The sequence below is a fragment of the Bos grunniens genome, chromosome 3, assembly GCF_055505025.1.
Source record: "Bos grunniens cultivar Pamir isolate PY7600 chromosome 3, Bosgru_T2T1.0, whole genome shotgun sequence".
Lineage (NCBI taxonomy): Eukaryota > Metazoa > Chordata > Mammalia > Artiodactyla > Bovidae > Bos > Bos grunniens.
Window position 1 is genome coordinate 58,844,922 of NC_141167.1, and position 14,277 is coordinate 58,859,198.

Consider the following 14,277-nt stretch of genomic DNA (forward strand, 5'->3'; position numbering starts at 1 on the left):
ATACAGTGATGTGTGTAATAAGTGCTATGATAATCAATGGTCAGTTGATGGTCCTTCAACACTGAAAAATTCTATGTCATCAAAGAAAGATAAAATAATATTCAATATGATTTTCTTAGATAAAAAAGTACTATCCTAATATATTTTGGAAAGATTAAAAAAGAAAATGGAATGTAAACAAAAAGAAACAATATTTAAAGTATCAGCGGGAAGTCAGAACATCTTCCTTAATAATTTTGATTAATTAATATACTCTAACATTGCTGGTGATGAAGGAAAAAATTGATAAAAATTCTTTTTGGCTCTTGAATATAGGGTTCCAGTCTTTGCTTAGTGAATCATAAGTGAACTAAAATGGAAGTATGGTACCTTTTACCATAATGTAGAAGATGTCAGGGATTTTGCTTTTAAATAAGACCAAAGTGCCAGGGTGCAAAATATAACCCTTGAAAAGTTCCATGTAAGTCTTCTGATTCAAATTTCTGAGGTTCCCTAGAAACATCTTTACCTTATAAAAGTTGTTGAGACAGAAGCATTTGAAGGGAGAAGAGGTGTTCTAGGTAAAATGGAACAATCAACTTTACAACTTCTCTGAATTTAAAAACTCAAATGCAATAATTATTTTTCTGTCTTCCTTGATATACTTCCTATCTCCCCAATATACATAGACACAAACACACACAAAGATAATTAATGGTGCTAGAAACTCCTTGAACATTTAATCTATATTTGCATTTCTCTTTACTTAAAAGCACACATACACACAAACATTATTATCAAATTAATTTTTGGAAAACATTTAAATTTCATTTTAATCACTAATTTGTGTAGATATTAAAATATTTACATATGATCTATAAAAATAATTCAATAAATTGGCTAAACAGATTTGTTAAGATTTACATGCATATTGTTTATATGTACACTTGTGATAAGTACATTTGCACAAGATTTCTAGATTGTTTGACTTTACAATATCTGTATCAGCAAAGCAGTGCTTTAATGTTTGTACAACAAGCAGCTGCCTTATTAAACTAAATATTATAACAGTATTTATGATTATAGGATTCTAACTCATTTATTCCATAAATGCTTTCCAACAACCAATTATAGCTCAGGCTCTTTGTTAAACAGTAAAGAAGACAGTATTCTTAAAAAATCGAGAGTTGGAGAAATGATTAAAAAAAAAAAAACAAAAACTGCTTCGATTGGTACATACACTTCTAAGCAGTATGATATCACTTACTGAATCTTACAACTTGGAGGTATTTGGGGGAATATTTACATTTTCTAGATACAAGAACATGGGTAGGGAAGACGGTGCTTCCAGAGAAATTTAGAAAGCAGTTTTACACAGAACATTTAAAAGACTACTGTCTCCCCAATAGTTCATGGTGCTACTTTGGTATATCAGGGACTTTATAAAAGTTGTATGAGAGTGCTGAGGGATTCTTTCCTCTTTACTAAGGTTTTGCTTTCCTGGTGGCTCAGAGGTTAAAGCGTCTGCCTGCAATGCGGGAGATCTGAGTTCAACCTCTGGGTCGGGAAGATCCCCTGGAGAAGGAAATGGCAACCCACTCCAGTATTCTTGCCTGGAGAATCCCATGGACGGAGGAGCCTGGTGGGCTACAGTCCACAGGGTTGCAAAGAGTCGGACAGGACTGAGCGACTTCACTTCACTTACTAAGGTTTGAGTATTGTAAGGGGCATACACTGGGTTTCTCTGATAGTTCAGTTGGTAAAGAATTCACCTGCAAGGCAGGAGACACCGGTTCAATTCCTGGGTTGGGAAGATCCGCCGAAAAAGTGATAGGCTACCCACTCCAGTATTCTGGCCTAGAGAATTCCATGGGTACAAGATGTTATGGTGATATATATGGATGGTTGGACAAGTGGGAGAATCCGGAGAAGACCAAGGCTTTACATTTTACTACACGTCACGAGCACAGATTGAGATTTTCACTTGTGTAAAGTTAGTACTGTCCTGGTAAATTAAAGTTATATGAAATTTGTTGAAAAGATGGGTCACAAAATTAAAATAAAACCCAAATGAACCCACAGAACCCTAACAGAGAGGAGAAGAGTGCTGCAAAGAATAAACTGGATGAAGTCCAGTAAAAAGTTGACTTAGATAAAAACAACATATATATGATAGAAAACTTGTTCTGTTGTGTGCAGGAGATAAGCAACTGAAACTTATTTTCTGGCATGTTTAAAAATAAAATTGAAGATAACTTGTGGCAAATTTATTCCATAACTTCACTAAAGTTGGGGGAAAATCCAGTGGTTCCACTGTTTTTTTATAAGTAAAAATGCATATTCAAAGGAAAAAAAAAATAATAAGATCTATTTGAGAGAAAATGTTGTGAAGTACCCGTCTGAAGAAATAGTATATAGTTAAAATTCCTGAATGCCATGCATATTAAACATATTATTAAATCTTTATGTCCTAATTATTTTTGTGTATTTGCTTATAAATTTTTATGTATATTCTTATTTATTTTCCATGTGAATTTGCCCTTTGTTTCCACAGATGATATATTTCTCTGGGGAGGGAGTATAGTAGCACCTAGAGCACCGAATGGGGGAAAGCAGATTTTCTTAGCGTTGAATAATTGCTTTTATTATCCTTACAGTTTGAAAAATATGTCAGCCTACTATCTCAGTAAAAATGCAAAATTAAAAATGAATATAGAAAATAACATGCATGTTTCTCTGACATTAAATCACCCTTTTGTACCAAATGTAGCACAAATGGCCCTTAAAGGGCGGGGCAGGGGGATGTCCTGTGCAAATAGTGGGTGATCAAAGAACACATGGGCAGCTACACTCAGTGACACTGGTGGTGTCAAGGACAATGTATTCTGAATTCTATTTTGTATTTCTTCTGTGATGTTGTGCCAGAACACAAATATATAGACACAGATATATACATATATGCGCTCATATATATATATATTTTACAGAATTTAAATAATTCACTCAAATAAATTATTTAAATGATTTAAAAATTCTTTTGTCAAACAGATTAATGGAACCTTCTTATTCAAAAGATAAATCATTTTATATGAAGTGGCAAAGACTTCAAGGGCTAATAAAGGTTTTATGAGAGATAAACTTTTAATGAATTAATATTCTTGCATGTAGTTATTTTCTATAAACATAAATATATACACAAATGCTTACAATGATATATCAACCTTTTTGACTGATTTTTAAGGAACCAGTATCCACAGTGTTAAAAATAATGTATTTTTATAGATTTGATTTTTAGAAACTGATGGATTATAATTCACAAAACAAAGTAGAAGGAAATTTAAATAACAGTGCTATACATGTTATTATTTGTGGAATGAGATAAAATAAACCTCTTTCTATTTGTAACCAAATGAATCCAGTAATCATTTGTCTTGAGCAATTTTATATATGCCGTTTTCTAGGGCTTGAAATGTGTTTGGCACTTAAGTCTTTTTGCTGTGTAGGTCTTAATCAGAAATATATTTTGCTCTAGAAAATTATGGTGAACTAGTATTTGTATAACAAGACCTTAAGACCCTGGGAAAATTTTTAAGGATTTTTATGAATCTCAGTACACATTCTTCAGCTAAATTTTGGCATAGTTTCAATTGAGACTCCAGTGAAATTCAATTGGTTTATTTTATAATTAAAAACAAGGAAATCATAGTAACAAAAATATATAATGTATAGCACTAGTGTTTATAATAGAAACATCCATAAAGAAAGAAACATGTTCTAACTTTTCTCATTATTCCAAAGGGAATTGCATCTTTAATCACACAAAGCACAACTGCTTTCTAATTTTGTTTAAAGTGTTTCAGTACTTACAAAAACCAGATCAGGTTATTGTAAATCTAGAGCAAATTAGAATCCCTGGCCTCTGCTCAGCTCTATGTAAGGGTTCTATGTAAATCATAAATTTAATGGCATACTAAGACACACATCTGTTTCAGTTTTGTAGAAGTTAATAATCTAACTACAGAGTATTTAAACACTTCTTTCATTAACTGGAAAACTGAGTCAAAGATAGATTTCCCTCAGTGATAAGGTGTAACAAGTTACCTCCAAATTTTGATAAGCTATAAATTTACCTAAACAGTTAAAGAGTTCTCTAAAGATTGAATTTAGTATCTATTTTGACATCACATGATTTCCTCCTGTATAGAAATATTCAACATAAACAAACTGGTCAGCATTATCATCTCAAATCTATATCTGCATAAATTTTTTTGATTTATATAAATCATATTTAAAATCATTTTGTTATAGGGCACCGGAGAGAAAGTAAATATTGAGCAATTATATGAAATGTCAAAAATCATTTTAAAAAATATTTTTCAGATTCCTTATTTGATTATCCATAAGTTTATTTTAACATGATAAATGATAGTCTTCTGGGGATCCATATTATTTAAAAATAGGTTACATTCTTTGATTTCTGGAATATTTACATTTTATAGCTGGAAGTTTTTTCTCTGATTTTATTTTAACAAATTCAATTATTTTCTCTGATTTTAACAAACTATAAATATTTTTCATGTTATTTCCATGACATCTTCCTTGAGATATGCCACTTCATATATAGCAGTAACAGCATATTTGCATAAATTATTGCATTTCAATTATCATTATATAATAAACAGGAAATTAGCTTTTTTTGCAGTGTAGTCCACATTGTCTGAACAAGAAATATATGTGGTTTGAATTTGGGTCATTAAATTCAGGTAGTAAAGACATAGTACTAATTAAATCGGTGTCATAAATTACATTCCCATAATGAGGGGGAACACTCTTGTAATGCAATAATATTCCTCTTAAGTTATATTGTAGATATGTGATTTTTGGTAACCAGTACAGTTGGATAAGAGATGTGTTCAGTACAGCACATCCCTATCACTGAATCAAAATCATTCAAAGAATATATTATCCACCTGATGGTTTGACAACTTTTTAATGTAGAACAGCTGGAGAGATTATTTATATGTTTTTATTGTTTCACCTAAACCAAAATTTCTTCATTAAATATCACGCAACAAAACCTTAGCATTACCAAATCATTCAGTACTTCTTTGAGATGCAGACTACATTTTAATGTGATTCTAAATTTGGATACTGATTTAAAAAAAAAAAAGATTCTTTTCTAATGCACTTTACTTATCACAAAAACATATGCCTATTACATCATTGTTTGGTCTAGGACCTAAGTGATGGATTTCATAGTGACTTTAAGAATGCATTGTAAAAGAGTTACAATAAGTTGAAAACCTAATTATAAAGATTTAAATTATTCTTGAAAATAGAGATGGCAACATTGTATTATCTTATCAAGAAACTATGATGAGAACTAGGTTGAGAAGAAAAACCTTTGCAAATTGCTGTTCTAGTTTCCATATGCTCAAACTTATTTTTATTAAAATATATACAACAAATAAAGGTCTTTTAAAAATAAAAAAGATGAGTTAAAAAATAACCACCATATTAATTAGAGAACAAAATAATGAATAATGTTAGTAACAGCTAATATATATGATCAGAAAAATCAAAAAGTCCAGGTCAAACATTTCCTGTTACATCATTATAGATGATCAAATATTTTCAAAACTGAAACAATTTTGTGTTTAAAAAATACTAAAATGACATATTTCAATTATTATTTTATGCTGTATCATTAAGATACCTTTAATGTGTTCTAATATGAAATATTATAAGTTTTATATAATTATATTTTTGACTCACTCTCTGAAATGCAAAGAGGGCATTTGTGAGTTTGTTTCCTGACTCTTAAAAGCATTTTGCAAGTTTTGCCATATACAATACAATGAACTATGACATGAATAATCAAAGTCATATTCTCAGAGGCACTAAAAATTCAATTTAGACTTCTGTGAATTGCTATTTGGTTATCTTTGAGGGTTTAGATTCAATCAAAGTGGAGTTGCCTCTACTATTAACCACTGCCTTGCTCTTGTTCTCATCCGATGCATACTGCTTTACTAAGAACTGCCCACTTTATTCGCTTTATATTTAAAACAAAGTTGTGATTTTAGGTTACTTTTAGTTTTAGAATTTTTCAAAAAATTTAAAGAAGTTTCATCTGTATTGTTGATAGAGGTTTGCATATATAGAAAAGAGATGAGAATTTATGATAAAAAAATATTATAAGACGTCATAGGCAGCTTTCTATAAAGAGAGTGTTCTTACACTTCCTGGTTCGACAGACACATTTATAGAAGATCTTTAGGACATGATTACAAAAAATCCTCAAGGTGCGGAGATTACCCAACAGTTATGAGAATAATCTATGGAAAGAAAGATTAACTTTGAGTTTGGTAAGACTCAGTGGAGCAATGATTATGAGGGGTATCTTTTTTAACTTGCTTACTTTTGAGTATCATAATGGTAAAAAAAAGGTACAATCTTTTGTACACAGTTAGACAAATATAAATACTGTAGGTGCACAGAAAGAGTCAAGCTAGCGGTTATTTTGGTAGATATTTAAAGATGGGGTTTCCCTGGTGGCTCGTAAAGAATCTGCCTGCCAATGTAGGAGACATGGGTTCGATACTTGGGTCAGGAAGATCCCCTGGAAAAGGAAACAGTAACCCACTCCAGGATTCTTGCCTGGGAAATCTCATGAACAGAAGAACTTGGAGGGCTACAGTTCATGGGGTAGCAGAGTCAGACATCACTTAGCAACTAAGCAACAACAACAATTATAAAATGATATGTGTTTAATAAAGGATGTGATTCTATACTTCTAAATAATATTAAGCACAGTACACAAGAATCACATTTATAATACAGTTGAAACTATCATTAGTTTTGGAGACTGCATCTCTACATTTTAGATAGGGTTTGTCCTTCTTGGACCAAGATTTACTCAGCCTGGAGAGAACCGGGAGAAGAGTTAAAAGCTTATTGGCTTTGGCAAGTGCTTTCATATGTTTCTGCTTTCATGGAAAATGAGTTTTGATTTCTTTTCAGCCTACATGCATGGCAAAGTTAAGATGAAAAACAAAGCTAGGAACTTTCAACCAGCTCTAGTTTAGTTTGGGTATTTATATATGGCTTTGATTTGCTCTAGAGCTTTAAAAGATTTATTTTCTAGAGTAGGGAAAACTAGTTTCAGCACTAAGCATCATTGAGCAGTGACAATGAAGAAAAGGGAACACAGAGTTTAGGATGAAATCTAGCTAATTTTATTTCTATTTCTGTGTTAGAAACCAGACCAGTTTCACCTGTTTTTTGCTTAATTTTAGGACTCTCACAGAGCTCTCTCATCACAGGCAAAAATAATGAATACAATCTAGTCTCATTGGTTTCTACAGAGTGTAGCTCAAACTTCATATAATTTTTGGCCCACTATCAAGATCTGGATCTTCTCCCTGTACCACCCTAGTCTTCCTCTGAGTCCCCTTTTAGAATTGGCTTACCTATATCCAATTTTGCTGGAGTTGGGTGTTGAACAGGTTACTCCCAGTGTTCTGCTGGCTTAGACTAACCACAATATTTTGCAACCCTGATCATTTTCATACTTTTTCAGATTCTTTAAATTGGTACCTATACTATTAGTATTCACACTTGTATTTTGACATGTACCTCATCACTTTGCTCTAAAGAAAGATGCCTGGATGGTAAATAGCTTTAAAAGTTAGCATAATTTCTGTATCAGAAATATGTGAACCCATTGAATAAAATAATCTTTAGTTTCTTAAAGATGTTTAAATTAAAAACACGAGTTTCTACAGTTGGAAAAAACATGTATGGTTAAAATGTTTGAAGCCCATCAATCTCTCAAACCACATAAACTAATGAGTTCCTTCTGTTTTCTTTGAATGAAATCACCATGAGTGGTTAGATGTTGATTTAACATAAAACAAATGGGAATGGGTGTTTCCTTTGTCCTTCGTAGGATTTATTTTTAAAAACAATTAGCAAGTATTATGAATAAGTCAATGATTTTGCCATTACTTAAAGAATAATATAGATTGAGTAGTTAAATTGATTGGATTGCAGAGAATGCATAACATACTCCAACTCTCCTTAGCTTGCTAACATCTGCAGACATTATTAAGCTTCTCATTTCATTTTTTTCTTGCCATAACACCTGTATTGTTATAAATTATGTTTTGAATTGTCATGAAGTGTCAGGCAAATTATGTTGTCTGGATATGTGTGTGTGTCATTTAAGTGTTCCTTTGTAATGCAGGTTTGTGGCTAACAGCTTAATCTTGAATATATCAATGCAATTAAAAAGCTCTGCTTCAGTCCTTTGTGAATACAGAGAAGGATGAAGCATTATTATGTGTGAAGTGTAAGGAAAGAATTAAAAATTCCTTAATATTTAAAACATTACCTCCTAGAGAATGAATACATTTAGATATAATTTTAAAAACACCAAGCTTATTATATTCTTAGGAAAAAAGCACTGAACCCTTTGAACTCTATAAAATACATATCCTATTGAATTAAAATTAAAAACCTGTATGAGGCATTTCCCACTCCCTATAGTTTTAACCCACTTCTGACAATGTCTTCCCCCTCCCATGCATCCTCCTTTTTTTATAGTCTCTTCAGGAACATAGTGGAGAGTGACTCACTTATGTCCTGAACATCAAAGTACGTCACACCTAAGAAACGTAGACAGTGAGTTCTTCCTGAGATTCTTTCTGAGAGAGTTAAATAAATAAGTAAATGGGCAACAACATGGGCAGCTTAAATCAGGCAAAATTTTCTACTGATTACTTACTAAACTTACTAAATAAAAACTTCAGCCCAAGTTTTGCCTCCCCAAAGAAAATAGGATTAGACTCATCTATGCATTCACTGGGAATCGTTCCTGGATAAATGAAACATCTTCAAAGATGAACAAAAGAAAGGGCTAAAATTTTTCAGTAAATGCAAATTTTTATCTGTTTGAAAAATTTTGGTTTATAATCGTGAATAAAATAATTTTAAGTTCCAAAAGGAGACCATGATATAAATGACCTCTGAGGTCTGAGAGTTCTGTAAGTTTACCTTCTTTTTGACTAAATTGTGACAGATGTAAAAATGAAATAAGGTTTCACACTAGTTCTGCATAACTATGTTTTGTTCCTAAACTTGTTTATATCCTGCATCAACAATATTTAAATTATGTTATGCAAATGGAAGTGTTTATGTAGTTTAAAGCACCAATGCTCTAAGTGGCTCCTCTTATCTTTAATATTGGTGAGAATATTAAAACATCAACACATTGAGTAGAAAAAAAAATTGATCATCAAGGATTCTTGTTTGAATCTGAGAAAATTAAAATGAATCAACCAAAAGAGCATGTTTCAGTTATTTACACATATGTACTTTTAACTTGATTTTTTACAAGTTGAGAGAAAACTTGACCAATAGTTGTATTTACTTTAGTACTACAAATATCTGGCTTTGTGACAAAATATAGGTATTTAGAGTCTTCATGTCTTTCGAAAAATCTGCTGTTGACATTTTAATAACACTGTTATTTGAAATGATTTCTGAAGTATGATGACTGCAGCATACCCACAGCAACAAACAGTCTATATTGTTTCTGAAAGCAAAGAATCTCGTTTCATTCTATTTTCTAGAGGCTTTAAATCTTGGAATATCAGTTTTTTCTGAAAACCAATGCAAACATGCTTCTTTAATTGATGTCTGCATTCATTAGCATAAACAGTGATTTCGAAATACATCTGAAAATGTAGTCACTTTCAGTTCAGAAATTTTGTAATTAAAAAAAAAATCCAGGTTTGATTTTATTCATATGCAAAGGACACAACTGGGTTTCAAACATTTTTCAAGCACGATTTTCTCCGTCGTGGTCTGTTCTCTTCATTTTGGGTCCATCGTAGGCGCTGCCTGGCTGTTTGCTGACACTACCAACAGAGAGGTGCAAGGAAGTGTGGTCAGAGGACAAGAGCAAACGCAGTTTCAATGTAAGGAAATGAGGGAAACAGACCTAAATAGCGCGATGAATGCACTTGCGAGAAAAGAGCCTTGTAGTCTCCTTTCCTTCCTTTGCTTATCCTGGTGGATTTAATCAAAAACAAACAAAACCCTCTTGTGAAATACAGTCAATAAAGTCAAAGTTTGGCTAGCTCTCTGTAACTACAAAGAAAAAGTCATCGCAATTAAAAAAAAATGTAACTTTCATTAACAAGCCCGCCGGAAATCTCAGGTATCAAAGACGCATTAACCCTGGAGCGTCCCCCGCGCGCCGCAGCCGGACGGAGGCAGCCGAGGCGAACAGACGTTCTTTCTCCTTCGAACAGTCACACAAAAGAAGGGCCGCGGAAACTAAAAGTTTCGGGGCCTCCGGCTCGCTGCGCGGAGAAAAGAGAAAACCTGGAGACGGGGTGGGTAAAAGACGCATCCTGGGCGCCTCTCAGAAGTGCAGGCAAGGAGAGAGCTCCCGAGCCTGGAGGGAAGCGGGGAGGGGACCCCCGAGCTGCAGGCCAGCCCCCAGCGCCCCGCCTCGGAGGCCGGAGTTTCGCGGTCTCCCAAATACCTTTCACCCCGTTCCAGAAATAAAATAAATGTTTTTAAAGTGCGTGTGTGTAGACAGGATGGACAGCGCGCGCTGCAGGAGCGCGCGGAGGATCGAGCGCGTAGTGAGTGGAGTTTGGGGAGGTGGGGGATCGGCATGGAATGGGTGTGTTGATGCGGAGGGGCGGTGGGGGGTGGACTGAATGCGGAGCCCCGGGACCGAGGGGAGGGCGAGTCGACGGGGAGGGGAAAGGAGGGGCGCTAGCCACCACTGGCCGCCTCCGGGGCGCGTTCCGCGTCCGTGCGCGCGCGTCCCTCGCCGCCGCCGCCGCCGCCGCCGCCCGGACAGCCCTGCGGCCGCCGGGCCGGCGGAGCAGGGGCCGGCCAGTTCTCTGGCGGCTGCTGGGCCACCGCCGCCGCCACCCGAACCTCTCGAGCCCGTAAGTGTCCCTTTTCGCTCCCCTCCCCCTTGCTCGGGTGCACCACCGCCGCAGCTGCTCAAATGGAGTGGAAAATGGCTATTGGGCAGCAATGAGTTATAGATTATCTGCTCCACGTTTTGTACTTAGCAGCCTGTAATCTTTTGAGTTTGCCTGAGCCCTTTGCTGGAAAAATCAGGAGGGAGAGATTTATCCTTTGTCGCTGTACACGCTAATATGTTTATATGATTAGCCGAACTCGAGGGGCTGGGGAGGTGGGGATTTGGGGTGGAGGAGGAGGAGGCCGAGGAGGAGGAGGAGGAGGCTGGAGGTGACTCCAGTTCAGACCTCGCGGAGAGTCTGTGTCAGGACTTCGCGCTCCCCCGTCTCGCTCCTTCTCTCTCCCTCTCTCTCTTCTCTCACACACACACGCAGAGGTACCGAAGCGAAATCGGGAGCTTACCGGAGAATTCCTCGGGATCGTCGGAGTCGGGAGGCGGGGGGGGGGAAACCTCCCCTCCGTTGCTGGCGTGACTCGTCCCTACACCTCCCCGCTTCCCCAAGCCCCAGCCCTCGCCTTCAGCCAGTCTTGGGGGGGCAGCGGTCACCGTTCCACCTCGGCCTAGGGACCCGAAATGTGAGGAGGGGCCGCTGCCGTCTCCCTCCCCAGGCCGCAGGGTCGGCTCGAGGATGCCAGCCCGGCCGGCGCGGACGGCGGGCTGAGTGGCTTCGCCTGACGAACTGAGTTGGCCTCGCGCCGCCGGCGTCTGCTCGCCCCTCCCGCGTCTGCCGCTCGGAGGGGACACTCAAGTCTGCGCACCTCTGTCGGGTTCTTTCCTCCGTCACCCCTTTCCCTCCGCTTCCCGAATTTCTGATCTTTCTGAAGGAGCGTGCGGTCTGGGGGCGCGCGCGCGCGTGTGCCAAAGACCCCTCTCGCGGAGTGGTGTGTGGGAAACTGCAGGAAAATGTTGACCTAACCCCAGGAGCCGCCCGGCGCTGGCTGCTTGGCTGGAGGAGGAGGCGGCGGCGGCGGCGGCCAAGCAGGAGGACGAGCCGCGGCGCTGTGTCCGGCCGGCGAGTCGCGGCGCTGCCTCCCGCGCGGACTCGGCGGCCGGCCTCGGCCCTCGCCGGCCCGGGTGGCCGCAGCCCTCTGCGCCTCTCCCCGCGCGGCCCCTGCGCCAGACGGCCCGCCCCCGGGGCGCGCTCGCAGACCGAGGTAAGAGCCGCGGGAGCGAACAATGTGCCTCTGTGCCGGGCTTTGGAGACCTGTTTGCTTTGCGCCTCCCGCACAGGGGTGGATGCTGGAGGTGTAGGGAGCCGAGGGTGAGTTGGGACTCCGCTGTTGAAGTTCGGCGGGGGCAAGAGGGAGAACAGCGCGGGCTCGGGCTACTCGCCCCCACCTCCACCTCCCCCTCCTCGGAAATCGATCCGCAGAACTCCCCTTCCTGTCCAGCCTGCTGCTGCTTTGCCCTGCCAGTGTCGTGAAGTCCTCTTGGTTACAGCCTAGTTGCAGGGGACTCCGGGGGGGATAGGGGAGTGTTTTTTGATTTACTGAGAGCCTGGGTCAGAAGGTGCCGTTCGCTCTTTCACAGACTGTCTGGGGAGTCAGAAAGTGGGGCGCGCCCCCGCCGGAGGCCCGGCGGGGAGCTCTTCCCTGTCCCCCCCGCCCCTCTTACTTGCAGATCCGTCCGGGGCTGTGAGTGCAGCCGGGAGGCCCCGGCGGGGAGCTCGCCCCTGTCCCCCACGCCCCTCCTACTTGCAGATCTGTCCGGGGCTGTGAGTGGAGCCGGGAGGCCGAACGCTGGGAGCGAGTTCGGGGCAAGTGGGCGGGGGGTGAGGGGCCGATGGGATGAGTTGTTGTGGGTGGTTGTTTCTTTTTGTCGGTGGTTAGGTGGTGTGGAGAGGCGAGGATGACAGCAAAGCGCAGCCAGATGTGGCCAGGCCGGCACGGGGGCTGGCAACGATTAAGGGCGGAGGGGCCGGGCGGGCGGCGGGGCCGAGCACCCAGCGGGCCCCAGGAAGGCCAAGTGCCTCCCGCACCCGCAGTGAGAGGGCAGCAGCGGGCTGCGCTGGGCCTGAGGGCGAAGTTACGGGGTGTGGGCTTCTGGGCTTGGCGCTGGGGCTGCGAACTTCTGGAAACCTGGCTTGTGGGACCAGGGTGCCGGGTGGGGAGCTGAGGGGGAAAAGGCGTGGGAGGGGCGCGAGGCAAGGGAGACACCCTCCCCCCCCACCCCGTCACTGACTCCCCGCTCCCTTAAACGAGCGTGGGCTCCTTGCTTAGCTGAGGCCACCCGGCTCTCCTGTGGAGAGGCGAGGGCGAGGGGAGCTACAGAAGCGCCTCAGCCGTGGGAGGCACTTCTGTAAGACTCCTTCGCTAGGAATCTAGAAAGTTTGTTCCTTTCGCCAAACTACGGGGCTTGGGTTAGGAGAAATCGTTGGAAGCTTTATTCTGTGCCAAAGCGGCAGTGTGCGGCTGCTAAGGCACGGTTTTCTTTATCCCTAAATATTTTTTTATCCCCTACTCAGTCTGTCCTCTGAAAGCATGGTTGGAGGGGCAAGTCCTGTGGTGTCCATCTCCTTTCCCCACCTTCTATGGACTCCTCCCCCGCCCCCCCCCCCCCATCCTTTTCCCCCTTCGCTGGCCCCCTCATTCCGTTCTTCCCGATGCAAACTGTTTTGTCTCAGATTCAGACCGAGGAAATGTTTTCCTCCTGTTTCTTGAAAGGTGTCAGGCTGCTTAGCAGCTTCTCCAAGCAGCCTGGGAGCGTCTGAGCCGCAGCCACCAACCATATGGTTCCCGTTACAAAGGCCAGGTTCTTAGGCACTCTCCTCCGCGCCCCGCCCCCAATTCTTAAATTTTCTTCTGCATTCTTTACACGATGTGTACTTCTCTCTTTCAGAGACGTACATTTAACGGACATGGTTGGTCCGTTCATTTTCCTGTCAATGTTTGTGTCTGGAACGGGCCCCACCGAGTTTGCTCTTTGCTCAGCTCAAGAGTTACACAATGAGGAAAAGTCACATCCGTTTGGTAAATAATTGCCTGTTGGGATGTCGTTTATTAAATCAAGTTTGATCTTGGGCAGACCTTAAGAGATGGGCACCAAGGAGGCAATCTGCCTCCATAGCAGAAAAGTAGAATGGTTTGTATGGTGTCTTTGGCAACATTCCCAGTTGTGATGGGACTCTTGACCTAGGTAAAGGGTAACTTTGTAACTTAAATTTAGTATCTTTGTAATACTTCAGAAACCCTTTATAAGAAAATATACTTCGGTTCAGGTGTGTTGTGGAACTTTTTGTAGTCCCTCGCCTCCATCCTCCAGTAGGTTTATGCATGATAGAATGC

The 14,277-nt window shown here is 40.5% G+C and overlaps 2 protein-coding genes across 33 annotated transcripts in view; one reads left to right on the plus strand and one right to left on the minus strand.

Annotated features, from left to right (window-relative positions):
- Positions 1-14,277, plus strand: part of ADGRL2 (adhesion G protein-coupled receptor L2) — a 306,832-nt gene that overhangs the window by 97,499 nt on the left and 195,056 nt on the right. For 6 of the 32 annotated variants that reach the window (XM_086394343.1, XM_086394355.1, XM_086394372.1 and 3 more), the window contains exon 1: positions 10,583-10,952. The exons of 10 other annotated variants lie outside the window; for them this stretch is intronic. The gene's annotated coding sequence lies outside the window, so the exon portion shown is untranslated. Of the gene's footprint in view, positions 1-10,245; positions 10,383-10,561; positions 10,953-12,007; positions 12,255-13,831; positions 13,963-14,277 lie in introns of those variants that run through there. 16 more of the 32 variants (XM_086394347.1, XM_086394352.1, XM_086394370.1 and 13 more) reach the window with 6 other exon arrangements.
- Positions 7,912-13,852, minus strand: LOC147375674 (uncharacterized). Its single transcript, XM_086394049.1, has 4 exons — positions 13,736-13,852; positions 12,608-13,104; positions 11,395-12,270; positions 7,912-9,902 (listed from the first exon to the last, which is right to left on the minus strand). Exons 1-3 carry the CDS (start codon positions 13,850-13,852, stop codon positions 11,511-11,513), a joined length of 1,374 nt encoding a protein of 457 aa, XP_086250175.1. The 3' UTR covers positions 7,912-9,902; positions 11,395-11,510.